We start from the raw sequence: 27,198 nt of genomic DNA on the forward strand, positions 1-27,198 counted from the left end.
CCTTCATCACCCTGACACCCAATGTTATTGATGTCCCAGATGTGTGTAATGGGAGCTCGGGCTGAAAAAGCCGCTCAGTCTTCCCTTTTCCCCATTTATAAAGGGCAACATCATGGCCTGACCATTTTGTGGGGGTGAAGAAACCTATGGAAAGAGTAGGCAAGACCCTTGAAGAAATGCTCAGTACAGGGCTAGAGACAGAAGGACTTCATCAGACTTACTCGCTGCCTCCTCCACTGAAGGCTGATATATGCATGGGTTCTTCTTTAGGCTCTGTTTTGCCAACAGCACCTCAATGCCAACGGGGTCTCCATAACAATGAATCCACTTCTAAAGAACTCAGTGTCCTTTCCCCTCTCATGGATGGATACTAGGCTTGTGAACCTGAAATCTGTATAACTTATGTGAATGTGCTTTAAAACAGTTTTAAAATTGCCTGTGCATGTACAGGTGAAGGTGCAAGGACAAACTGCAAGAGCTGGTTTCCCCTTCTATCATGTAGTTTCTGAGGACAGAACTCGGGTTGTTGGGCTTGGTGGGAAGCATCCTAACCCTGGTGAGTCATCCTTCCAGTTCCAGGATCTTGGCTTTTATTTTATTTTTGAGATTAAAATTTAATTATAACATTTCTTCCTCCCCTTTCCTCCCTCCAGACACTCCATAAACTCTTCCCTGCTTTCCTTTAAATTCATAGCATCTTTTCTCACAAATTATTACTGCATGCACATATGTATTTGTATATACATGTATATTCCTAAATATAACCTGTTGAGTCCATTTGTTACTTGTATATGTTTTCAGAACTGGCCATTTGGCACTGGACAACCAATTTTTGTGTTCTTCTCCGGGGTGGACTACCTCTCCTACTCCTAGCTTTTCTCAGTTGCCTGTAGTTCTTTGTGTAGGGCTGAGGCCTCATGAGTTTTGTTTTCCTGTTACATAGAGTGTCTTTTGGTGTTCTTGCTCAGCTCACATTTGGGTGGTCATGCTGGTGGGGCTTTGCAAGTATAGCTTCTGATGTTACTAAAACACAGTCTCGGGCTGGAGAGATGGCTCAGAGGTCAAGAGCACTGGCTGTTCTTCCAGAGGTTCTGAGTTTAAACCCCAGCAACCATATGGTGGCTCATAACCATCTATAGTGAGATCTGGTGTGCAGGCAGAATGCTATATAAATAATAAATCTTTAAAAAAAAAACAACAAAACACACAGTCTCACAGCAAAGTCCTGGTTCTTACAGTCTTTCTGTGTCTCTTCAGCCATGTTTCCTAAGCTTTAAGGTGGGGAGTGTTGGTAAATGTATCCACAGGGACTGGGCCCACAGCTCTGCATTTTGATTAGTTGTGGTTCTTTGCAGTGGTCTCCATTTAAGAAGCATCCACTTTTCTTTGGATCAGTCTTCTGCTTACAGATCTTACATTGTAAATCTATAAAATATCACAAAATTGCTCACTTTAATATGTGAGGGCCAGAGAGATGACTCAGCAGGTAAATGTGCTTGCCACCAAGTCTGACAACCCAAGCTTGATCCCTGGAGCCCACGTAGTAGAACTACCGCAAGTTGTTCTACCTGCGCACCATAGCAAGTACCGCCCCATAAACAAATGAACGAACAAACATACATAACATGGTATGGGAATCACAACACAACAAATTGCTTACAAAACCCTAAATTCAACACCCAGCACTGTAGAAGCCGGGAGAGGTGGCACATGCCTGTAATCCCAGCACTTAGGTTGAAGAGGTAAGAGAGTCAGAAGTTCAAGGTCATGCTCAGGAAGTCTGAGGTCAACCCAGAATAACATACTACTTAAAAAACAAACAAAAACAAAAAAACAAATGATTACCGGGCGCCCACTATGTGCCGTGCACTCAGTAGGGTACTAAGGTGGCTCCTGGGAGCTCCTGATTCAGTCTCTCAGAACCATTTGGTATGCTCCAGCAAGTATGCGGCCTTCTGGTTCCCCAACTAGAAATCAGCCTTGAGAGTCATAAGCATTCCCCCCCATCCTGTTTACTCTAGCTCTCTTTAAAAAGCCCAAATACACATTCACCTGCTTTCCCTGCATCCCTGTGTCCTGGAATCAGAGCGAACCAGCTGAAGCCCAGCATACTGTAATGGGCAAGACAAATAATGTCTGTCTTTGAGACAGATATTTAAGTTTGCAGAGGAAAACCAACCAAATTCTGCACCAAGCACTGAAACATCAGCAAGTGATACTGTTCTTCTAGAGCAGGCAATGGGAGAGCAGATCTTACTGGGCCGACTCCCAAGACAGCAGCATGATTCCCCTCTCCCCCAGAACCCTCCATTTCCCCAGGTCTGGGAGAGCACCAACCCTGCCCATGTCATCTGCTATAGTCAACATGTTAACAAGTGACTTAACTGGTGACAAATGCTCACACACTGATGCTTTCTTGCTACCCCATCGCTATGCCCCTAGCTGACCTCATATCAACAGACCAATTAAGGACTCGGGAGGCTGCCCTCTAACCATGTATCCCCATATGACTCAATAATACCTCTTTAAGTCCTTTTATGTTCTTGGTAAACAAGATGGCTTAGTTGGTAAGCTGCTTGCTACGTGCCCTGATGACCTGACTTCCATCCCAGGACCTATACATATGATGGACCAATTCCTACAAGCTGCCCTCTGACCTCCACACGTGGTGTTGGCACGCGGATGTCCATGTACATACAGACAAGTGATTGTATTTATGAAGATGCAGCTTACAGGGTTCTTTGCTTCATAGTATGTGTGCATATACATGTGTGTGTTGGTTGCTTCCTCCCTCTTTCCTTCCCCTTTCATTCTTAGTAGTCCACCTTCTACTTTGGTTCCCACGTGTTCTACTGTCTTCCCCACCCACTGTTTTAAGCACTCCCACCCCATTTCCCTTTCTAGTTTCCTGACTTTTTACCCTCATTTACTTCCATTGACATACACATACTTAACAATTAGAAACTCAACTTTTAAGCCTGGATTACCTTGCTTAGTATGCTTTCCAGTTCCATCCTTCAAATTTCATGTTTCTTTATGGTTCAAGAAATTGCACTGTGTGTGCATATATTTTCACCATCCAGTTATGTCTTGATGAATGTCTAGGCTGATTCCACATTTTTGCTATTGTGGGGAACAGCAATAAACATGGATGTGCAAATATCTTTGCAGCACCCAAGAGTGGTCTAACTGGGTGTTGTGATAGTTCTATTCTAATCTTAGATTTCTGAAAAGCTTCTATACTGATTTCCAGAATGGCTACACTAAGCCATTGTATTTTAAAGGTAGTTTGTTATGCAGCAAAAGCTAAATAGACCCTGATCCAAGCAAACTGATCATTAAACAAACAGCCAAGGATGGGAGTACCAAGTAGTGGACTGGAGAAGTATCTGTAATAAACAGGCCAGGAGAGTTCAGAGGTAGAAAAGACACCAGCAAGGTCACAATGCAAGCCAGAGCGGAGATCAGAGCAGCAGTCTGCTTAGGCAAGGCAGCCAAGGAAAAATCAGTGTGGTCTTGGCTGGCATGCACGTCTGGGCAGGCACTTCTGGAGAAACCCATTCAAGTCTGCAGGTCACGATGCTGGTCAGAACTCAGCTGTGAAACTTCCTCCCGGGTTTAAGGTAAACTATAATTCAGATAAATGAACTTAAGAACTCATTGTACTACTACTTGGGCCACCTTATACAAACATGGTTTTACTAAAAGCAAGCAGTGGTATCTAGTATTATCAGCGTTATTCACCTTAGTATATTCCACACAGGCTAGTGTATAAACGTCATGTTTCAAGATGTGAGACTGACAAAACCCCAGTTAGGCAAACAGACATGAAGACACATGGGGCTCTGTATGCCTTGAGTCATGTTAATCTTGTTTCCCAGGCAAAGTATCCTTGGAAACTGAGCTGCCCTTGTCCTCTCCTCCATACATTTACTGTAAGTTCCCTGTGCCCCAGAGTCTAGGATATATGATAAAAAGCAGTATACAAGGGTTGGGCACCATGGTGCACCCTTTTAATCCGAGCACTCCAGAGGCAGGAGGATCTCTGTGAGTTACAGGCCAGTCAAGGTTACAGTGAGACCCAATCTCAGGAGTGTGGGTTGGGCACGGCAGTGCACCCACAGAATGTACTTTAGGAATCAAGCCTCTAACCTGACTTATAATACTGCATTCAGAAATAACCTAGTGAATATAAAGCCATTAATTAAAAATATCCACCATTATATACAAGTAACATACAGACCGAACAGGTTTCTATTACTAGGAGGCAGCCAGTCTATTCTCTTCGGTGGCCTGTATATGAGAAACACCTGAAAACAAGACCACACCCTGTCCAGTGATTCGAGGACTCCACCTGCAGGTAGGAAAGGGGCAGACCTAGGGTGAACAAGATGCATGCCCCAGTGCTCAGTGTTGGCAGCTAAAAAACACTGGTTACTGAGGAGGATGTGAATGAAGTCAAGAGCAGTTCTGCTTCAAGTTAAAAACCATGGTGGCTTGAAGCAACTGTGATACTTACCTGATGCTCCCTTTCTCCCTTAAAGGAAAGCTGATGCTGGATAGCAGACAGCGGTTTTACCAAGACTGGTAAACAGTGAGGTGTTTCTGTGCTACAACTTATAAATCTTCAGCAGAGGCAGTGTATTGGCCCATGAACACCCAGGTGGGGGACAAAGGGTGGGAGGGACCTGCAAACTGTTCCCTAGTGTTCAGATTTGCATAGGACAAAAGCAGAAGCACTACTATTTATAGGACTACTATTTATAGGAAGTAGTAATTTATGGCGCAGGTGACATGCTGAAAATGACCAAAGCCACCAGGTAAGCACTCTCTATTATCTGGAAGCACTAACTACCTGCTGGGCAAGGTTGCCTGCCTTTGTTGCCCTATCCACTGGGAGGCATGAGGCTGGTCCACGCCCCTCCCTCTACTTAAGGAAACAAAGGAAAAAAAGCAATCAAGATACAAGGAGTTTGAAAAGCATATAACAGAATTTTTTCTTTATTTACAGTCAAGTTCTGTTGGGACACATAATTAAATAAATAAAAGATGTGCCCTGGCCAGCCAATTTCAACTTCCGTCAACACAAGCTTTCTGGCAGCAAGCCAGCAGGTGAGTTGCAAGCAGGACAAGAGGGCTGCCCTCTTCCCTAGCTCTAGCACGCCTGTCCCCACTGTCCAGAGAACCAGTGTGGAGGCAAAAAAAATAAAAAATAAAAAAATAAAGTGCAAAGTAAATGTGACAAACACATGGTGCTTCAGACTTTCAGACACAGAGCTCAGACCATGTGCACAGCTGAGCAGTACAGATGGTGCTTTCTCTGCCTTTGTCATAACCTGCTCTATACAGGCTTCTTGTACTGAACACTAAGGCCACTGCATGTACAGGTAGGGGCTAGACTTGCCACTACCAGCTTCAGGAGAGGCCCAGGTGAGCACAGATAAGCTGTACACACTCAGTGATGGAGGGTAAAGATGTGTTTCTCACCTCTGCTGCAAATCTACCTGACAGGGAAAGGTTGGCACAGTCCTTTCCTCTCATACACGCACACACAAAGCTATGTCGAAGTGTTGGCAGGAAGGGAGCCTGGAGTTCTGAAGGCCAGCCAAAGATGCAGGAGGTTTCAGCAGTAAGACCAGACACATTGCCAGCCCTGAAAACAGCTCCACTTATCCTTTGTCACACGAGGACAGGCCCCACATTTGGTTTCCACTGACCTAATGCCTACAGTGAGTCCCCTGGGTAATTACTCCACAGTGTGGCATCAGGCCACAGAAGACTTTGGAAAGACGGGAAAAACACAGGGGACCCATTACCCGGTGTGTGCAGTTGTCCTTGGCACTGTGTCCAGTGGGGAGACCCAGCAGAGACCCTGTGCTCCCCATGAGGTATGGAAGGTCAGTTAGTGTTTCCCACCCAAATGCAGACAAGAATCCAATTTCTGTTAGGGACCTGCAGAGTCACTTTGATTCAGTGTTGATTCTTCTCGGCCACTAGAGACCTTAAGTCAAAGTTCTCATGAAAGCTGTGGCACCACCTGGCTCCAGCTCTTCTCTGGGAGGACATGTCACCTCCATGGTGGGTTGTGGGGGGTTCCGCGCTGCTCCTGAGGGTATGCATCAAGGCTGTGCCCAGAGCACAGCTCTGCTTCCTTTGTCCACACTGACAACATGCAAGCCGGAGGGGGCCCATGCCACTGCATTTATGGAAGAGCTTTAAGGATTGATCAGAAGAGACTTTAGTCAGCCACGTACCAGGCCCAGGCATGTGAAAAATACAGGCACCCCCTCCCACAGCAGGGGCTTATGCTAAGAAAGCTGCACTGTTCCAGTAAGCAGCACTGAACTAGCTACAAGATGCTCTCTCCTGTAGCAACCAGGCCTTATCTTGCTCACTCAAGAGGAGCTCTAAAGGAACGGGGTGGGAGGGAGGACAGGAGAATGGGGACGGGACAGTCAGCTCCACAACTGCAAGGTCAAGAGCAGAGATGGTGGCCCACAGGAAGCCAGGGCCTGTGTTCTGGTTGGCAGGTAGCTTTGGGCACAGAATTAGCAACAAAAAGCCCGTGCTACCTATCTGGTAGGTGAGGAAGGTAAGAACCTGTGGAGTTACTGACAAACAGAAGAGTCAAGGAAGAAAGATGAAGAAGGGAGCTACTCTGAACCTTCCCCCAGTGGCTCTACCTGCTGCAACTCAGCTAGAATGGTCTACTAGACTGTTGAGTGGTAAAGTGGCTCCAACTAACCTTGGTTAATTAGCCCTGAAAATGGGGAGAAGGCCTGTCCTCAAGGAGCCCTCTGAGGGTCATACCCAACCAAAGAAGGCATAACCTGGGATGAAACCACGGGTTCTGCTTGAGATGTGGGCCTGAGTACATGCACTGATGGGGTTCATCTTACCTGTGCTGTTTTGAAAGAACCTTCTCCACTTTTCCTGTGAGCACACTCCAGACATAAAGAGAACCCTCAGCTGACCCTGCTGCCACGTAACTGCCGTCAGGGCTAGAGAAGACAGTAAGAGGGCAAAAGCTGTAGAACGTTGACCTCACACGACCACTCCTGTGTTCAGACACAGGTCAAGTGCTAGTCGTAAGCAGCCAAATGTGCTTATTTTGTTCTTTCAGCCACCTGGCTACCAAAGAGCAGTGCCACGCTGTTGCCTGAGGCTCCATGCCCCTACTTATCAGAACACACAGGGGAGCCCAAAACCAACCTCTGAAAAGAAAGCTTACAGTTTCTGTTTGTTGCATGGTTCAGTGAGAGGAGGCAGGGGAAAACATGAAATGTCATGATAGGCTGGGGAGGTGGCCTAATCTGTCAGAGTATTTGCTGCAGCAGGAAGATCCAAGTTCTAGTGTCCAAAACCCATGTTAAAAAATGTGCATGTGCACACACGCGCCTGTAACCCCAGCACTACTATGGGAAGATAGAGGCGTGCAGGCTGTCAGCCTCGCTCCAGGTTCTCAAGGCAATGGTAGAGCAGCACCCTTGCTGTCCTCCTCTCATCCCTCTCTGCATGTATACAGACGCTCATGAGGCCACATGCACACCACACGAAAAGAGGCACTTTTCCCCACTACGAGAGCCGGCTCCAGAATACACTTGAGAAAAGTGTGGTAAGCAGAATAAGGTGAAGGACACTGGATCACTGTCCAGTGTCTCCTCCAAACAAACTGTACCATTCCACACCAAGGGTGTCAGGCTTTTCCAGTACCAAGTCTTGGCAAGTAGGTAGGCGAAAAGGGGAATGTGGCAGCTTACCCAGAACCAAACATCAGCCAACCATGCTCACAATCACAAAAGAAACACCAGTGGAAACAACAAAAACCCCCAAACCCCCACAATTTTCCAGCATAACCAGCAGATGACCCTCAGATTCACTTCTGCAAGCTCCAAGAGGCATCACATTAGGCTTTACTCCCTTTACAGGGAGATGCCCAGGTTTAACTGCTGAGATAAATCAAATATCGGGTAGGACTCAGCTACTAACCTAAAAACGACTCGGGTCCAGTCGGAGCCACACTTGAATCCAGGAGCACTGAAATAAACAGCACACAGATTAGCTGCCACAGTGTACTCATCCAGCAGGACACAAGTAGGCAAGGCCAGGCCCCAGGCCCAGTACCTGAATGTCTGCTTAACAGCATTTGTCCGGAGGTCAATGACTTTTAGCAGGTCATCCCGGGAGCAGCTCAGGAGCTCAGTTCTCTCAGGGTTCAAGTCCAGAGCAGTAATCTTCCCCAACAGCTCCATCTCTCGGACCACACTCTCTGAACTAAGAGAGACAGAAGCCTGAGACCTAGCACAGGTGGGCCACCTCTAACTTGATTACAGTGTCACGTCACTGAGCAGAAAACGCTGCCGCCCAGATAGATCCAACACTCTTCAAGGGCAGTAAGCATGTCCCTAGCCTCACTGCTTACAAAACATTCCCTGCAAAAGAGGCTAAAGGAATGTTGAGGACCACAACTGTGAAACTGGCAAACTTTTTCTTGTTCCTTTTTTGAATAACAAGACAATTACCAACCAGAACTCCCGATGTTACTTTCTGAATCTGAGGCCCCATGTGCATGATAAGTGTATGTCCTACCACTGATCTGTCCTCCAGCCCAGATCAGTACAATTCCAATGGTGTTACATTTAGCTTTAACATAGGCTAGCACAGAAGCAGCTGTGGTATGTCTGGGGAGGCCACAGCCCCTATCAATGTTCAGGTAGTTTCACTGTGGCTGCCTTAGACATGGGACTGGATGACCTCGGGCACAGTTGTGTTAATATGTACCCTCTGTTGCTGTCTCCCTAACTCTTACACGCTCAAGCCCACAGAGGACAGCTAATAAGCCCCCAGTAGACGGGACCCAATAGACACACACACACAATGGTTTTGCTGAAGGTTTTCAATGAACATATTTGCTGTCTTAACTGGGCAGGAGTTTATCTTGTTATTATATACAGCTCTAGCCTCCTTTTCCAATTCTTTGGTATGTGGCCATCTGATTATCAACTTAAGGATTGGCTAGCAGCCTTTTAACATCCAGTGAAAGTCTAAACTTTTAAAACATGGTTTAAAACATAGGTTTTTGGGGAAAAGATTAAAAAATACAGGAGCCAAAAACGTAATGGTAGTCCTTTTGGGCACCATCCTGCATTTTGAAGTACATGCAAAGACATGCATTCTTAGCCTTCTCTCCACACCCCATGACAACTGCTACCCAGAAGATGGCCTCTCTGTTCAATCCAATTATTAGCTACCTCTATCCTCCTCCTCCTCCTCAGCAAGCAACTTAGGACTTCATTTCACTGGGCCTTTTGGTCCTGACTGCTCTCTTCCCAACCTTGTCCAGTGACAGGGACCTCGTAAAGCACGTCCCTATCTATCCCCTTCTGCCATGAACTCAGGTCCTCATCAACACTTTGTTTTCAGTGTGCCCTAACCCACTCCCTAAAGGCAGACAAAAATCACTGAGCAGACTTTTACAGAGCCATCATTTTCTTCTCTTACCAACCACAGCTCAAACACCAGAGCACCTGGAGAGGCTTATACAGCCAGTGGACATCTGATCCCCACTCACCTATCTATCTCACTGGCACCTGCCCTGCTTGCCACATGTCAGGCACACCAAGCTATTCTGGTTGGGCATGTCCTTCAATGGCTTTCTGTCACATAAAGTCCATTTGCTTCTCCAGATTAATTCCCATTCCCACCACCATGGAATGATATGTTCTGCCTTAATTTACCTAGAGGGGGAATGAGCATCTTCTCATCTCTGCTGATCTTACAGCTGGTAGGGCATCTGGTACATAGTGTATGCACAGCACATGATGGCTGGTTACTTCGTATAAAAAATAGCACAGCTCAGACCCAGGTGTCATGGAGCTCTGCCAGTCCCCAAGTATGAGAGCACACACCCACACAAAAGCATGCTCACAACTCTTTATGTAAATTCTCATCAGCCTCCCCACCAAGCTCTTAAGTGTCATACCGGATATCCCAAAAACGAATTTTCTTGTCAAAATGTCCACTCATAACACACTGCTCAGTGCAAACAATGTCATTGCAGCTGGATCCTGCAAACACTGTCTTTATGCCTGAAAACAAACAAACAAATAAACATCATCAATCAAAGGCAGTTGCATGGCTTATACTCTTCACCACTGGGCCCCCCAAAATCACGAATTGAAATGAGACTTGACGCAGAAACAACCCTCACTAGCCCAGTGCCTCTCAGACTGAAATAAACCTGGGGTGCAGACTGAACACACAAAATGCAAACTCTGACATGGGAATATCACCTCACCACGAATAGCTATACAATCACACATAGAGAGACTGAATTTCCTCACAGACTTTGCTGCGTAGATCCCAGAGTTTGAGGGTCCGGTCGTGACTTCCTGAGACTATCCGTGCATTGTCCAGCAGGAACTTGGCAGAGAGCACTTTCCCACTATGGCCTGTGAGTGTGTGCTAGAAGAGAGGACACAGCCAGGTTGAGATGTGGTGACACACTGCCCTCCTGGAGGAACTCCAGAGCTGTATCGACAATTTTGTTGTCTTTAAAAATCCAGTTATGTTAATGTAAACATGTTTTTGTTTTAATCCCAGGTGTGAGATATGGGGCTGCTTCAGATTATCTACAGCAGCGGACTATTTGCCTCATGAGTGCTCTTGCAGGGACATGATTCTGCCAGCTTAAAATAGTTTAATTCTGGGGACTCTAGAGAGGGTATAAAAAGCCCAAAGAGAAGTGGTGCGGCTGCTCCTCCTGCTGGTTCCTGCTCCTGTTGCTGTTTTGTCAAGTGGCTGTGAGAAGAGATAAGAAGTTGGAGATACCTTGACTAGATGGATTGGCCTTGCCCCAAGGAACTCAACACCTCTAATGAGCAGGAAGTAGTTTAAAGAGGTCTACATCCCCTTCCATTTGACCTTCTTTCTCTCCTATCCAGTGTTGGGAGATGGAAGGGAGAGAGAGGTATAAGAATCCAATAAAACAGATAAAAAGCTCTGAAATCCTGCCATACACCCTCAAAGAAATCAGAAGACAAGAGAAACATGGCGTATGGGGTACATCTTCCTACTCAGCCGCAGTCAAAGAAGCCACACATGTCACCTGAAGCACCCCAACAGTGCAGTCACATATCTGAGCAAAGGCGGGGCTTTCAGAATCTTCCGGAAATGATTTCTTGGTACTGTCTAAAGATGATGTATTGCTCTGGTTGGATCTTGAATGGTGCCCAAGGACTGATGTGTTGAGACTTAATCTCTATAGTCTGTGGCCCAGTGGGAAGAGAACACACTGGGTACATGCTCCACTACCACCGAGGGGTCCCTGGAGTCTTCCTGTTTTGCTCTCTCACCATGAGGTAAACACGTTTCCCAGCCACTCGATGTACTGTGTCACTACAGGCCCAAGCAAGCTTGGGCTAAACTTCTGAAACTGGAGTTTGAGTTGTTGATGTCAGCTATTTTGTCCTATCTGTTTTAGGTCTCTCACAACAGTCTCAGAAATCTGAATAACACAAGGATCAAGACTACAAAGATCAAGGCAGGCATGGAGTTACATACATAATCCCAGTACTTGGATTCCTGGAATCTGTAAACTCAGACCAGCCTGAGCAACATAGAGAGACATTAGCTCAGTGGTAGAGCACTTGTCTAGCACATACGAGGTTCTAGGCCCCAGCACAGGAGGGGGTCGGGGGAAATCTACTAAAAATAAATAAAAATCCAACTTTAAAAACGGCACCAAATTTCATAAAGACCCTGAAACTCTAAAAACAGAAAAGAGGAAGCAGGAGGATGTGTGTAAGAGCCTCTAGCCTGCCCTTCTCCAGGGCTGGTTGGTATTAATAGGTACACTAAGATTGGCTCAAATGAACAGACAGGACTTTATTCAGTGCCACTAAAAGTGATAGACAGGGCCACTGCAGGCATAATTTACAAAAGGAATCATCAGAATTCCATATACACAATCAGAAGCCATGGGATGTTTAAAATAAGAGGTCTCAGCTTAAAATGTCAGATCATAGCCAAGGATATCAGCACTCCCAACAATCAAATCCCTTTGTGATTGAGCTGTCTGATGCCAACCAGGGTCTCCTCTGGGCTTGTCAGGGATCACAGAATGGAGACATCACTGCATGTCAGCTACTGCTTTTGCCCACAACAGCACTACTAGAGCATGATGGGAGAAGCAAGCAGCTGGGGATGTAGGCTGCTGGGAGGTGACCTTGGATGTCAGACCTTTTACTATTCATCACTGACCTCTTTTTTTTTTTGAGACAAGATCTATGTACAAGGCAACTGCCTTCTGAGTGCTAGGATTAAAGGCATGTACTAACATGCCTGGCTTTTTAGTTTTACTTATTTTTAAATGCTTACTATTTTGTGCACACCACTGCAGTTTTCCAGGGGGATGAGAAGCACTGGATTCTCTACAGCTGATGCTACAGGTAAACAAAACTCTGGTCTTTTGCAAGTGCAGTTTGGCAATCAACTACTAAGGCACCTCTTCAGCCCTTTGATTTATATTATTATTAATGTTAATTATGTGTATGAATGCCAAGTGGAGACAGTTTTCTCCTTCCTTTACATGGTTTCCAGAACCCAACTGAAATAATCAGGCTTGTATGTACGGTAAGCACTTATTGCTGAGCCACCTCTGGCTCCCTAGGGTATCAATTTTTATTTTAAAATTAAAGACAGGGTCTTATCATGTAACCTTGGCTGTACTAGAGCTCACTATGTTGATCAGACTGGATCACAACCACACCTAACTAGAATTATTTTTGTAAGTATGTCCCCCAACCCCCAAGTTCAAAGGGTTCAATACTGTTTTGTTTCTAATTAAGAAAAGAATGGCAGCCAGGCACGGTGGTGCACACCTGTAATCCCTAACCCTACCCCATCTTCCATAAGATTCCTTGCACTCTGTCCAAAGTTTGGCTATGAGTCTCAGCATCTGCTTTGATACCTCGATCAGTAGAGTCTTTCAGAGGCCCTCTGTGGAAGGCTCCTGTCCTGTTCCCAGTCTTCTCCTACTTCCAATGTCTATCCTGTTTGCCCTTCCCTAGAAGGACTCAAGCTTTTACAGCTACATCTTCGAGGGCTGAACTGAAGAGGAAACAGACCTGGGCCAGTGAGATGGCTCAGTGGTTAAAGATCTTACCACCAAAGCTGACAACCTGAATTTGATCCCTGGAACTGACATAATGGAAGGAAGAAACAGATTCCTGCAGGTTATTCTGACTTCCTCATGTGCGATCATCCTACCTCAGCCTCCCAAGTAGAATTACAGGTATGAGCCACCACACCCAACTTACTACATGTTTTTGAAGTTTATGTTTAATATTTAATTTGAATACTACCTTCAAATTTCAGCTTCTTGAAACAGGCATAAGCCAGAGAAGCTTCAAAATGGGGTCTGAAAGGTCCTTTCCCCTAAGGGGTTTTGTGCAAGTTCCCTATGGGCCTCAAGGCATTGTGCAGATCAGTTCTTTTTCAGGATTTTATTGTTATTCTATGTAGATGTACCATGCACAGAAGTCAGAAAAGGGCATTGGAGCCCTCTGATATGAAACCAGTCTAGTAATCAACCAGTCCTCACAGTGGCTACTTCTCCACAGCACTCAAGAGGTGAGAGGTGGGACAGTCAGAAAAGTTAGCTGCCCAATGTAAATCCTACAGCGGCCAGCTATAGTGACAAGACTTTTTTTTTTGTGACAAGACTTTTAACAGAAGCAGCCAGTGTTCACACGTTTCTAGGATGCATTTACAGGAAGGTACTCAACCAGCTGCTTTTCAAACTCTGGCCTCTTCCAACACATTTCCTTACTAAAAACCATGGACACACTAACTAGTGTTTGGATAACAAGTTTCCAGGCAGATCATGAATGGGTAGTCCATTATGTTCTCTAACACCTGTGAACCAGGATGTATGTAGAAGCTAGAGTTTCTTCCAACAGGGGAACCTACTTTATTTCCTGAACCTAGCAGGATTTGCCTGAGTTCTTCAGGCACAGAAAAGTCATCAAAAAACATCTTCTATTTAGTTAGGGAACAAGACATGCTGCAAGCAGGCCACAGCCCTAAAAGCAACTTATAAAAGGATGCTACAGTCCAAACATGATGTCATGAGCACCCAGATCATCCACAAGTGGCCCAGTCGCCTCTCTGTGTTCTGGCTCTGACCTTCATCTTCTAGGCCTACTTCTCCAGTTGCCTCATCCTTACTTCAGGATGGTAATTCCCACCTATCTATATTGTCTTTACCAATGAAAAAAACACCACCCACTACTTCACGTCACCTCAAATACTTCCCCTCTTTTCCTCCCAGGGTACAATATAAAGAAACCTGCAGGTCCCTCCTTCCATAGTAGGTCAGCACTATTCGACCTCAGTCTACAAGCATAGGCCTTAATTCAAATTTTTAATTGTATTATTTAACTGTGCAACCTTAGTACTCCTCATCCCATATCTGAGCCTGTCCTATCTGCCTCCCCTACCTGGGTTCCCAGACAATTAAAAGAAATACACAACACACTTGTAACTTGACAATATGTCCAACACAAAGAAATACTTTCTCTTTAAGGAAACTAACTCCTTGAAGTATTCACTCAATCTTAAATGCCCAATAAAAGACGAACAGAGCTGCAAATAGTGTCATATCATAGCACTGAGGAGGAAGAGGCAGGAGGACTGCTGCGAAGTAGAGGCCAACCTGGTTCATATAATGAGTTCCATGCCAGCCAAGATAACTTAGAAAGATCCTGATTAAAAAAATAAAATAGGGGTGTGTGTGTCTCTCAATTTCCTGTGAAGCCTCTAGGCTCCACCGGTACCTGTATTTGTATACATACACCCATGCAGACAAAGGTACATGCGTGCAAGTAAATATGAAAATAAAACTGAAAAAAAAATTCTTAAATTACAGCTGACCACAGGGCTGACTACTGTGCAGCCCGCAGCACTGGCTGGGAACGTCTTCCATGTTTAGCTGCAGTGGTCTCCTGCTGCAGTTCTCCCTCAGACACATACAGCTGATTGTTCACTATTCACAGTGTGTACCTCCCATCTTTCCAGGCTCATGTTTTCCATGTTTACGACTGATTCATCTTTCAAGTGAGAACCATGAATTATTACCCTCCAGGTCCTGGCTATACAGTTCCTTAGGAAAATGAAAAGGTAAAGTGGTAAATTAACTGCTTTTGAAGAATCCTCTTGCTCCATCCTTGTGCCATTCAATGAGACCACCAAAACTAGCAGTAAGGACCACTCTAACTGGCTCCCTCTGTAAAACTCACATACTCATCTTAACACCACACCATTCTTTGTGTGGGCAGATACAAAGCAACTTGTGTCAAACTCAGAATGTCCAACCAATGCCAAATGCCTCCTGTGTTACCTTTCAGGATTATGTGAAACTTCTTCCTGCCGGATACCTTATTCTCAGAACTGTCTCCTGTTTCCTAGCTTTACCATCTGTTTAAGGTCATCCACATATTTCTATAATCCTAAGATTCACAATTCACATGCTGGTGTTATAACTTGACAAGTCAAGCTAAAACAGATTATTAAATATAACTGGTTCTTAAGAACACAAAGAGGGGGCTGGAGAGATGGCTCAGAGTTTAAGAGCACTGACTGCTCTTCCAGAGGTCCTGAGTTCAATTCCCAGACATCCACATGTGGCTCACAACTATCTATAGTGGTGTGCAGGCACACATGTAGGCAGAACACTGTATAAATTATAAATAAGATCTTTAAAAAAGCAACCAAGGGCTGGAGAGGTGGTTAAGAGCACTGCCTGCTCTTCCAGAGGTCCTGAGTTCAATTCCCAGCAACCACATGGTGGCTCATAACCATCTATAATGAGATCTGGTGCCCTCTTCTGACCTACTGACACACATGCAGGCACAATACTGTACACATAATAAATAAAAAAGTCTTTAAAAAAAAAAAAAGCAACCAAAAATACGAAGAGTCCCAAGATTATCATGAAAAATATGTTGAAATAAGACCTTTGGTAAATTAAGGGTGCAAAGAAAAAATTTTCCTAGAGAAAAGCATAAATTAAATATAATTCCATAGGGAAGCACAAAGCTCCTAATTAATTAAACATCTGTCAACTTTTTTTTTCATTTCACACATTGATTGCCACATGCAATTAGAAGATTATGCTAGCTTTCTCAACTGGGTCTTACCCGTAATCGATAATCATCTACAGTCCAGATTCGGCTTGCAAAATCATTTGAAGCTGCTAAGAGGTAAGCTCCCTACAAGAATAAAAAAAAAAAAAAAAAAAAAGTTTTAGAAAAATTCAGTTCACAAAGCACAAATTCCCCAGGTATCCGGTCCATGACCTGATGCTTTCAACTACACCTCTAAGCTAGCCACAGTGTACTGACAACTACCTCGACTGAGCCTTATCCTTCTTCCTGGACTCACTTGACTTTCCATGAGTACAGTAGACACCTCAAATTCAAAGTAGAGCTCACCCTCACCCACTTACCTTGTCCTTCACTCCCTGGTAACTCATCTCCTACCATCTTCGAGGTTGCCCATCTTCCATGTGTTAGCTCTGCTCCTTCCTCTGGAGTCCTACTGCATAAGCCCTACTGGGCTTTCAGGGGCCACTTCAGACCTGCCTCTTTATTCTAAACCTGGTTGTCAAAACTTCTCAGGAACTGAGGTGGCTCAATAGTAAGTCATTTGTGCAGTGCATCTAGGTTTGCTCCCCAGAATTGTCAAGAAACCCTCTCAAGACTCTTGGAAGGGCTTTCTGGTTGTCTAAACCCTTGACATAACGTATTTCCTGACCCATACCCAACTAACCAGTCTTACTTCCTTATATTTCCCCAATATCCAGGCACTATTGCATGAGGCATAAAGATGACTAATACCTAGCCAGTGCCCATCCTTTCAGATAAGGTTCTCAGCTTTGTGAGTGGCAGATGTGGACAATACCTTTTCCCAGAAAGGAAACAAAATGTTTCAAGGACACAGAGGATTTCAGAAAAGAAAAGGTTCCACCAAGTCAGTAAGTACTCTTGAGCAATAGGGAGCTACCATTATTCAGCAGCTACTGAACTGGTCCTGCTCCAGCTCTTCTCTCTGCTTCCTCTGCCTGCAATGCCTGTACTTACAATGTCTACCCTCTGCATGTGACTTCGAGGTCTGCCTCAAATGGCTTACTTTGTTCCCTAAGCCACTCCAGAGGCCCATTACCTTAATATCATGACCTTCAACTCAATCCTTTCTTGCCATTCTCTTTAAAATATATTTATTGTGTATGTATAGATCAGGAGTCAGTTCTCTCCACCATGTGGATCCAAAGGATCTGATACAGGTTGTCAGGCTTGACAGCAGTGCCTTTACCTGCTGAGCTACCTTGCCAATCTGGTTCTTTTTTTTTTTTTTTTTTATAAAGATTTATTTGTTTGCTTACTACATATACAATGTTCTGTCTGTATGTACACCTGTACACCAGATCTCATTATGTGAGCCACCATGTTGTTGCTGGGAATTGAGCAGCCAGCACTCTTAACCTCTGAGCCATCTCTCCAGCCCCAGTCTGGTTCTTTTAAAGGGGAATTTCTTGAGAGAAGTCAGTACCCTGACCCCTAGGATCATGCATGTAAACATGGCAAATGGGGCTAGGAAACAGATGAACATGGTGAGAACCAAAAGTAGAAACCAAGTCTCTGGTCTACTTTTAACTTCCTCAGTGAGAGTGGATTCAAACTGCCCAGAACATGGAAGTCTTGTGGTTTTATTGTTTTGTTTTAAATTTTAGAATCAGACATCTTAAATTACTTTTTAAAAAAATCTCTAAAATTGGCCAGCATGGTGGTACACACTTGGGAGGCAGAGGTGAGCCAGTCTGGTCTACATAGTGAGTTCTAGGACAGCCAGGGACACACAGAAATCCCGCCTCAAAAATACAACAAAATCAACCACATAAAATCATAGATATTAGGTACTTACAGCACTATCAAATTCAATGCTTGTAATTCCTGCGTTACTACCAGACAGCGAGCCCTTAAGTTCACATTTATCTGCATGAAACAAAATTAAAAAACTAGTTAGTAAGTGCACCTAAAGGGGGCAGTGAAGCACAGTGCAAGTCAACTGTAACACCAAACAGCAGCTTTCCTACAGCACTGCAGAATCAGACAAAATAAACAGAGGAAAACAGGAGGGGAATCCTGCTGCAATCTGAATCCTGAAACAATGCCAATTAAGGCATGTCACATGCATGTTTCCAAGCTGTACAAGTTGTTTCCAAGTTTGGGGCACATGAATTTCCTGTATCAATGTTTAGGTTTCATCACTATTGATGGAAACTAACATTTCTGAAACCAATGACCAAATTTTAATTATTCCTGTTTTTGGTAATCTTCATTTCATTGTGGCCTGAAAATTTGCTGGAATCTATAATCCTATCAATCAAGACAGCCAACTATCAATAACTCTCTCTCTCACCAAAAACACTTTAATAGCCCTTTACTCTTCTCATCTTCTGAGGTGTTTTACTGGCCAAAATTAATCCCCAAAATATGTTGCTATTTAGTTAATACTGAGGCAAGTGCTCTACTGCTGCGCTACACCTGCAACTCTTCACTAGTTTTTATAAAGCACACTTGCCAAGATTTAGTTCCTTAACTTGAGTCATTCAGCCTGTCCTAACTGAAGTCTCTGAGAAAAACATGACATTCTCACAGGCTTCAACAGACTCAGGGGTTTAACTGAGCTACTTTCCTGCAAATCAAATTTAGAGCAGACAGGTACAATGTCTCACTAAAGATCACTATAGTCAGATCAAAAGGTTCAACCGACTGCTCTTGCTCAAACAAACATCAAAAGCAGGAACCCGTGCCTTTCTCTTTGCTCTAGAGCCTAGAGAAGGCTTCGGGGTTAAAAGCATGAGATTCTGACCTCAGCCCTGGGGAAGACACAGAACCCTGAGTTCCAGGCTAACCTATGCATATAGCAAGACTGTCTCAAAGACCAAACAGCATGAATTCCAGTCATGTGATCTCAACTAGTTATGACTTTACTACTTGCACATTAAACAAATTAAAATGTAATTCAAAGGCCCACTGTGGTGGCACGTATCTGTAGTCTCAGCACTCAGGAGGCAGAGGCAGGCAGATTTGAGTTTGAAGACAGCCTGGTCTACAGAGTAAGTTCCAGAACAGCCACAGCTACACAGAGAAACCCTGTCTATAAACACCAAAACAAAATGTAATTAAAAATTAAATATAATAAAAGTAAAATAAAATACAGTTCAAAGCAAAGCAAAAGGCTACTCATGTCACCAGAGCTTCCTTGTAAAGACACCACAGCTCTTACCTCCAAATGCTTCCCAGAGTTTAACCCTCCGGTCCATGCCTCCAGTGGCCAATAACCGGGAGCCTGGGCTGAACTGCACTGCATTGACTTCCCCATCATGTGCATCCTGCAAGATAGACCTTCAAGCTCAATTATCATCACCCAGGAACCTACGACACAGATACAGTTCCAGTGCCTAACCCGAGGCCAAACATGCAACCTTAACTAGAGCTGAAGTTACACTGAGTGGACTCTGCCCCAAAAGCCTCCTAAGAGTCCAGTTTCCTTTTATTTTTACAGCTACAGTGGCACAAACCCATTCATCTGAATACAGTACTATGCCACTGTGTTAAGTGTAGGTTAACACGAACTAAAATTGTAATCCTCTTGTCTTAGCCTCCTGAGCACTTGCGTTACAGGGAGGGGTCTGCAACCATGTTTGGTTTGTATTCACTTAAACAAAAAGTATTCAAAATCAACCAGGTGTGGTGGCACACATTTCTCTCTGAGCCCTCAGACAGCAGACAGACTGCCAGAAGTTCAAGGCCAGACAGGAAAAACAATGATGTACCTCTCCCCCCCACAAAAAGCACTTAATGTACATTGCCCAAAGTTTGTCTTTGCATTAATTTTATTCCTAAGAATCATGATTTATTTAATCCTCTAGCTTAAAAATAAGAGAAATGAATTGCTTTTTTTCTTTAACATTTATTTTTATTTATGAGTGTAAGTATATGTGTGGGCCAGAAGAGGGCATTAGATCCCTTGAAGGCAGAGTGACAGAACCAAATTCAGGTCCTGTAAAAGAGCAGCAAAGCTTGGTAGTTAGAGATGTCTAAATACTGAGACATCTTTCCAGCTTCTGAATTGCTTCTTTTGTGCCAGATACTTACTAGATTTACTCTTATCACTAATATTAAATGCTGTACACCCAATAGCATACAGCTACCTAAGGAATGCTTGTGCGTGTATACATGTGTGCACTGTATGTGCTCTTTTGTGGAGATTTCTCACTCTGTCTTAGTACTCCTAGACGAGGAGTAGTAAGTTCTCACTGAACTTAAAGCTAGGCTGGTGGTCAGCAAGACCCTGTAGTTTTGTTCTCTAATCCTCAGTGCTGGGCTTTCAGGCACAAAGCCATTCAGCTTTTTAGATGAGTTCTAAGGACATAAGACAGGTCCTCACAGATTGTAGCAAGCCCCTGCATCCACTAAGCCATCTATGCAGCCCCAGCAAAAGTTTTCTTGGCCAGTCCTAACACTGTGAGTCTGTTTAACTTCCTGCAGTTTTGGTTTATTTACCACAAAAAACTTTGATGACCCAAATTATGCTTGAAAAATTAATGATCAATAAAAGTGCTATTTTAGGAGAATATTAAGTTCTTCATACAGAAATTCCTTTTTTGAGATAGGTTGTAAATTCTGGATCAATTAACTCATAGATTCTCTTGATTCTGCTTCCTGGGTGATGGGATTAAAAGCATTTGCCACTGTGCCCAGCCCTTTCACAAAAAATTTTCTAAGATTAATACAGATGAGCAGCCATGTTCAGAATGAGAACAGGTAAAAACATCCCATGGAAAGGGGAACAAAGAATGTGAGGTGATGTTACTAGACATGACGGTGGATATACAACTACTTACAGACATAGCTGATGTCTAGGTTTTGCTTCAAGTCCAGATAGCCTGGGGAGACAGCATCTCCCTAACTGACTGGGACACAATTAGTACTTTGGTGACTTGACTGTCCACTTTCTTGCTCGTGTCCAACTGCTGGAAATCTGGTAAGTGACCTGACCTTTTTACCTCATGCAGTTCTTTTAAAAATGTTCTCTTCTGAGGTCTCAGATTGAAAACTTGAGATCATGCACTGTCACATCCATCTGCCACTCATCAAGACTCCTGTATGAAGGGTTCTGTTGGATAGTAGTCAGCTGTGAACCATTCACTCTCGGAACACACACTGGCAGAATCCTGAATTATCAGCTGCCCCACTGTCCCATGCACATGACCTCAGTGTGCTAGGAAAAGAATGGGCTGCTGGGAGTGGAGGGCAAGGAAGGTGCTGTGACATTTAGTGCAATCAGACCTTTTACCAATCATCATTGACCTCTGTAAGATGCTCAGCCCAACATGGAGTCACAGGAGCAGGGTGGGAACGGCTCTGCCATTGCCCTGTCCAACTCCTCCCCCAAAGCAGGGCTCGTTCAATGCCCCAGGCTCAGTCAGAACAACTACCAATGAGGCTCCACCACCCAGGTGCCCTTCTATTTCTAAGGCACTAATTGAAAGTAGGCTACTTGAGCCACATGACCCACTCACTCCCTCAAACCCACCTTAACCAACCCTAGGCACTGTAAGGCATGATGTCTCTCTGCCTCCCCACTGTTCTGAAAGCTTTGAGCAAGGTAGACCACATTTTATAAGGCTAGAACAATTTCTGTTCTCTACCTCAACTGGGACTGAGGTTAACTGTTCTTGCCAGAACCTATCTTAGAATCCCAGGTCCTACAGTATTTTCTGTCCAGTGTTATGTCCTGATCCCAATCATAGGCTCTTAGTGGTTGGAAGTTATCCAGATGCAGCTTGATTTATGAAACTAGTATCTGCCCTGGCAGACTTTAGTTTTTAATTTTATGTGTCAGTGTGTGTGTGAGAGAGTGTTTTTCTCTGTAGCCCTGGCTGTCCTAGACTCACTTTGGAGACCAGGCTAGACTTGAACTCACAAAGATCCACCTGCTTCTGCCTCTCAAGTGCTGGGATTAAAGGTGTGTGCCACCATGCTCAGCTCTGTATATGAGTGTTTCGTATGCATGAATGTTTGTGCACCATGTTTACGGCTGGTGCCCATGGAGGCCAGAAGAGGACCTTGGATCTGCTGGAACTGAAGTTATAAATAGTTGTAAGCTGCCCATGTGGGTGCTAGAAATCAAACTCGGATCCTCTGGAAGAGCAGCCAGCTCTCTTAATCATTGAGTCTTTTCTCTAGCTTCCCACTTTTTAACTTTGGTGCCTCTGTCAAAAAATTCACCTTAAACTGCAGCGACCCAGTGAAAACTGCACAAATTACAGTTTTTCTCTCCATCCCTAAGTTTTGTCTTGTTCCACTGTTCAAGTCAATCCTCTCAGACATTTGCCTATTACTAGAGAAATTATCTCTAACAGATTCTGGGCGGTAAAGCTAAGCACAACACACCCTAATTCCTCACAGGTCACAAGGCTGGCAGGTCAAAGCAGGTTAGCAATGCAAGGTCTAGATGCAGCCCCAAAGGACCCTTCAGTTTCAAATCCTGCTACCATCCCAGGTGCAGAAGGCTCTGGGTACAAAGCATACTTACAAAGACATACAAGGCAGTAGTTGGGACTCTCACATCTTTACCAGAAGCAGGATGAGTATCCACACTGTCCTGGGGGACTGGGATGGAAGAGACAGAACGTCTCCTAAGGAACAATACAAAGGCAGACGTTATACAAAACTGTACAGGATCAGTGTCTACCAAACTGCCAGACAGGCCTCAACAATGACCTTGGGTAAGCAGTGTGCCTGTGATAACAGCTGTTGTCTTTCTAGACCCTCCAAAATTCAAGATTCATAGCATTTCACTACAATGACAAAAGTTAGCACACACTTTTTTTTCTTTTTTTTTTTTTTTGCTATCTCATGGGCTCTAAAACTCAGCACTGAAGCAGTCTTGAACAAAAGTCACTTGCCCTGTCAGTAAACTGAGGTAAAATGTTCTCAACCTACACACCAGCTGGCACAGAGGAGAACCTCTGGCACTCCTAATTACCACTACCTTCGGCTTTTCCACTGTGGTCATGGCAGAGTCAAACACATGCTAAGAGGAAGAGCATCAGGAGCATGATAACCGCACGAAGCTTAACCTGACTGCCCTGCTCAAGGGCTCCAGCATTCATTCCTAGGAGCATGCAAAGCATCCTGGTTAGCGTGTAGACATCGATGATTACGGGCAGCACAGCGTGATCAGCACGATTATCAATAACCCACACTCACATGCTGGGTTGAGAGAGGTAATATTTTCACCTGGCAGCATCAGAAGAAGAATGGTGTCCCAAAAGGGGAGATTCGGACAGACTAAAGGGAAAGGCCATAGATCAGCTCGCAGCAAGATAAAGAGAAAGGAAGTAGCAGAAAAGAAGAAGAAGCTAAATGACAAGCTGAATTAAGGCATCCATGTTCTTGGCACCACTGAAATTCTGGTGTACATTAAAAGTAATACATCACATACATATGCTTAGGTATATTCATACATTTTTAAAAGGAAAGGTGAAGGTCTTCTAACCTACCCAAAGATATTAGTGATAGAATCCAGAAGGCCTCCAGCAGGCTGCGAGAGTCGCTTACTAAAGAGGAGGGGAGGATAGGTTTAAACCTTAGAAACGTTTTGCCCCCAAATCAAAACAGCCCCTAAACATATGTAGCTGGGAATAGACTTTTTGTTCCCAAATCCCAGCCAAGACAAATTCAACACAGCATTTGAACCACCAGAAAATATTAAGGAGGTAGAAGGTAGAACCCAGCCCACAGTCTCAAGAAACACGGCTCCCCTGGATTAACCTGATGTTCCCGAATATGACAAGGAGTCTGCCTAACTCACCTAAACTTCTGGGTGTAAATGATAAATCCCATGCAGTCTTTCAGCCTATTTAAGCAAAATCCTACAGTGTCTACACTTGTGTCCTGGGATCTGGACAATCACCATGCATATAAAAGTTTAATGGTTCACACATCTCTCAGGAGGCTATTACACACGTTTGTGTTAGGAATGCCAGGCCACTTGTACTGTATTTCCCTCCCACTCTCCTCTCTGTGGGGTGGAAGAGGCTTGGGGACTCAGTACATCTGACTACTCATGTCATGTCCACAAATCAAAGTCACACTGATGCTGGAGCTTGCCTTTCCCCACCCAGCTGGACCACTCACGTAGCTGCTCTGCTGATGGCTCGAACAGGAGATGTCTCTTCTGTGTGATCTGAGGTCTCATCCACAATGACTTCAATGTCATCATCTCTGCAAACAAATGAGAGAGAATCTATCACTGTCTCCAACAGGAGCTCTGCAAAGGCCAGTATCACATTCTAGTGATGGACTCTCTGAGACTTTGTTGCAAAGTGATGGTAAATGAGCAAGGGGAACTATATCATGTTTGAGAAACATAAACCGTTTTACCTATTCAAAACCAATAATGCCAACCGGAATAACTTTCCAAAAGAAAAACTTAAACAAATGTACTTCTGATGGCTGGAGAGCCTGCACACTTCCTGTGGTATTTGTTAACATGCTCCTTTCTGTTGTTTATCCCAGCCATGCCAGGCACCTCTAAGTCCTCTTCCTACACATTCTCATAGGTAATTCTTTCCTGATTATGGAGAAGGCAAGTAATTATTTTGGTCTTAATGATCTATTGGATTGCAATCTTCACAGAAAAACAATAGCTTAAAAAATTAAGAGCTCACCACCTACTGATTGGATTCTTAAGAATTTGAAAGCTAATTTTTTTTTCCTTTCCATGATTACTTGGATTATAAGCATATATAACTAAGAACCTGTTATGCCAAGCAAGTTAAACCATGACTAAGTAAATTTATTTTCCCTTATTTACCCTAGGATTACTGCCTCACACTCTTGGCTGGGGTATAGAAGAGAATAAAAACAAGGCTAGGCTTGATTTCCTACTTGGCTAGCTTTTGTAGACCTAGAGTTCAAGAGCCACAGGAGAAAGATGGCAAGAGGAACAACATGAACTTGTACATAGGCCCACACCCCCAAAAGTAACAGTTTCTGCCAACTTATCACCCTGTCCCCAAAACATAAATTTCTCTGAAAACCTCTATAGCAACTCTTGCCTTTCCATGTGAGATCCTAGCTCCTTCTTACTTGTGTCACCCAGTTACACCCTCAAACAAGGGACAAAGGCATGACCTTTTTTTTTTTTTAAATTTTTAAAGGAACCAAATCTTATTTTTAGGTGGCTTATCTATTAACTTTTCGGGTTTAAAAAAAAAAAAAATCACACCAAGACCAGTTTTCTCCATTGAGGTCAGGACACACACATACATTCATATTCTCTCCTTCTAGAGCAAAGGTTTAGCATGAGAACTCTCATTTCTTTTGCGGGGAGGTATATGGCTTGTATTTTAAACTACTCTACTTAAAAGAAAGCAGCAAAATTTATTTTTTTTTAAATTAAGTTTATTTATGTGTGTTTGGCCTGCATGTATATATGCACCACACTGGGTACCTGGGGAGGTTAGAAGAGGGCATTGGATGCCCCATAACTGGAGATACACAGGTGGCTATGAGCCACCATGTGGGTGCTGAACCCAGGTGCTCTGCAAAAGCAACAAATGCTTTAAACTGCTGAGCATCTCTCAGCCCCAGCAATCAATACACATTTAAGTAACAGAAGGTCATAACTCTGAAGCTAACATATTCCAGCAGAACACCCATTTTGAATCAGAGCAGAGAGGATTGTTATGGAAATAACCATCACTTAGCACAGAGCTACCAGTACCAGGCTCTCCATTTCCATTAGCTGGTGGACTAGGGAGAATTGATTCCATTTCATTTCTTTTTGCAAATAAACTGCTGACCTGACCTATGCCTCAAAATTGGACAAACTTCCACTAAGGTCACTGACAAAAATAAGATACGAAACCACAGCCCATGTTACATGACCACAGGTCTAATGAGAGGAAGGCCAGTGATCCAAGTGTTTACAGGAAACAGTAAGGCGGCTCTGTGTGCAGGAAGTTCGTCACAATCAGCTGACTGCTGTCAACAAAAAGTTCTTGGAAAGTAATTTGGTGATATAACTGAAAGTCCTAAGTCAATATATACTACTGGTTTGAAATCTAAGTGCAACAAGAAGCCACCAGAGAAAAATTAAGAGATATGGTTGTGTGCATGCCACCTTTTCAGTGGTGGAAATATAATGTGTTTTTATTTTCTGTCTTTAATATTTAACTTCAGGTTGCAGCTATAGCTCCAATCCTCATAATAATAAAAACTTTTCTAGCTTTTAAAGAAATAAAGCCACAAAACAAGTCATTAAGGGCACAGTTCTGATGAACTTCTCTGTACTTACTGTTCAACAGGTAGCGGTTCCTTTGCTGCCTCTGCAAGCTCTTTCTGCAACCGTGCTTGACGCCTCCTGTTTGCAAAAAACAAACAAACATCAAAACGTAAATTGATACCTGCTTAGCAAAGCACCAGCTTTCACTTTCAACAAATTTCTAGTACTAAAGGCGTATCTGAATGTTCTGTTCGGGACTGGAGAGATGGCTCAGTGGGTAAGAGCACTCACTGCCACAAGCACAAGGACCAGAGTTCAGACTCCAACATCTATATTAAAGGCCCAGCATGGCTGCATGCCTATAACCCCAGTGGTGTCTGGTGCTCAGTGCCAGCCACACTTCAGTGGGTTCAAGTGAGCAAGTCTATTTCAAAGCAGCAACACAGTCACAGAGCACTACATCCTGAGCATGCCTCCTGCCCCTCCCCACACAAAGGAAGGTTTAAGACTTTTCATATAGCAGCTAAGATGGCAAAAGACATCTAAATACCCACCCTAAATACTGATGAAATTCCCCATTATAAAAAGGCTCCAGGGTCAGTGAAAAGGTATGTGCCACCAAGCCTAATAATGATCTGAGTTAAACCCCTTTATGGGAGCCACCTGTGAACTGTGGCAAATGCACACTATCTCACCAAAGAAAACTGGCCTGCAAAGACTCAGGGCTGCTGAGGACAAAAAGGTGCTTCAAGTTGATCCCAGAGCTAGTTATGGCTATGACTTACCTTCCTGTAGTGAATTATCTATTAACCCAGCCATAACACAAAAATAAGA

The 27,198-nt window shown here is 44.0% G+C and overlaps 1 protein-coding gene and 2 non-coding genes across 5 annotated transcripts in view; all 3 read right to left on the reverse strand.

Annotated features, from left to right (window-relative positions):
• Positions 1–4,972: 4,972 nt before the first annotated feature.
• Atg16l1 (autophagy related 16 like 1) overlaps positions 4,973–27,198 on the reverse strand; it is a 37,987-nt gene continuing 15,761 nt past the window's right edge. Inside the window, exons 6-19 of one of the 3 annotated variants that reach the window (XM_055616380.1) lie at positions 26,437–26,502; positions 24,273–24,359; positions 23,636–23,692; positions 23,373–23,423; positions 22,666–22,768; positions 19,351–19,456; positions 17,983–18,053; positions 16,200–16,271; positions 10,344–10,464; positions 9,983–10,088; positions 8,125–8,274; positions 7,990–8,037; positions 6,900–7,001; positions 4,973–6,213 (exon numbers count right to left, since the gene is read on the reverse strand). In XM_055616380.1, coding sequence (XP_055472355.1) covers positions 6,120–6,213; positions 6,900–7,001; positions 7,990–8,037; positions 8,125–8,274; positions 9,983–10,088; positions 10,344–10,464; positions 16,200–16,271; positions 17,983–18,053; positions 19,351–19,456; positions 22,666–22,768; positions 23,373–23,423; positions 23,636–23,692; positions 24,273–24,359; positions 26,437–26,502 — 1,234 coding nt within the window. In that variant the 3' untranslated portion in view covers positions 4,973–6,119. The remainder of the gene's footprint in view (positions 6,214–6,899; positions 7,002–7,989; positions 8,038–8,124; positions 8,275–9,982; positions 10,089–10,343; positions 10,465–16,199; positions 16,272–17,982; positions 18,054–19,350; positions 19,457–22,665; positions 22,769–23,372; positions 23,424–23,635; positions 23,693–24,272; positions 24,360–26,436; positions 26,503–27,198) is intronic. The other 2 variants (XM_055616381.1, XM_055616382.1) reach the window with 2 other exon arrangements.
• On the reverse strand, positions 11,999–12,262 carry LOC129684079 (small Cajal body-specific RNA 6). The gene has a single exon (XR_008721269.1). It is a non-coding gene; the product is annotated as a small Cajal body-specific RNA 6 (non-coding RNA).
• On the reverse strand, positions 21,168–21,438 carry LOC129684080 (small Cajal body-specific RNA 6). Its single transcript, XR_008721270.1, has one exon. It is a non-coding gene; the product is annotated as a small Cajal body-specific RNA 6 (non-coding RNA).

This window comes from Psammomys obesus, unplaced genomic scaffold (genome assembly GCF_907164565.1).
Source record: "Psammomys obesus unplaced genomic scaffold, mPsaObe1.curated_primary_1811, whole genome shotgun sequence".
NCBI classification, from domain to species: Eukaryota; Metazoa; Chordata; class Mammalia; order Rodentia; family Muridae; genus Psammomys; species Psammomys obesus.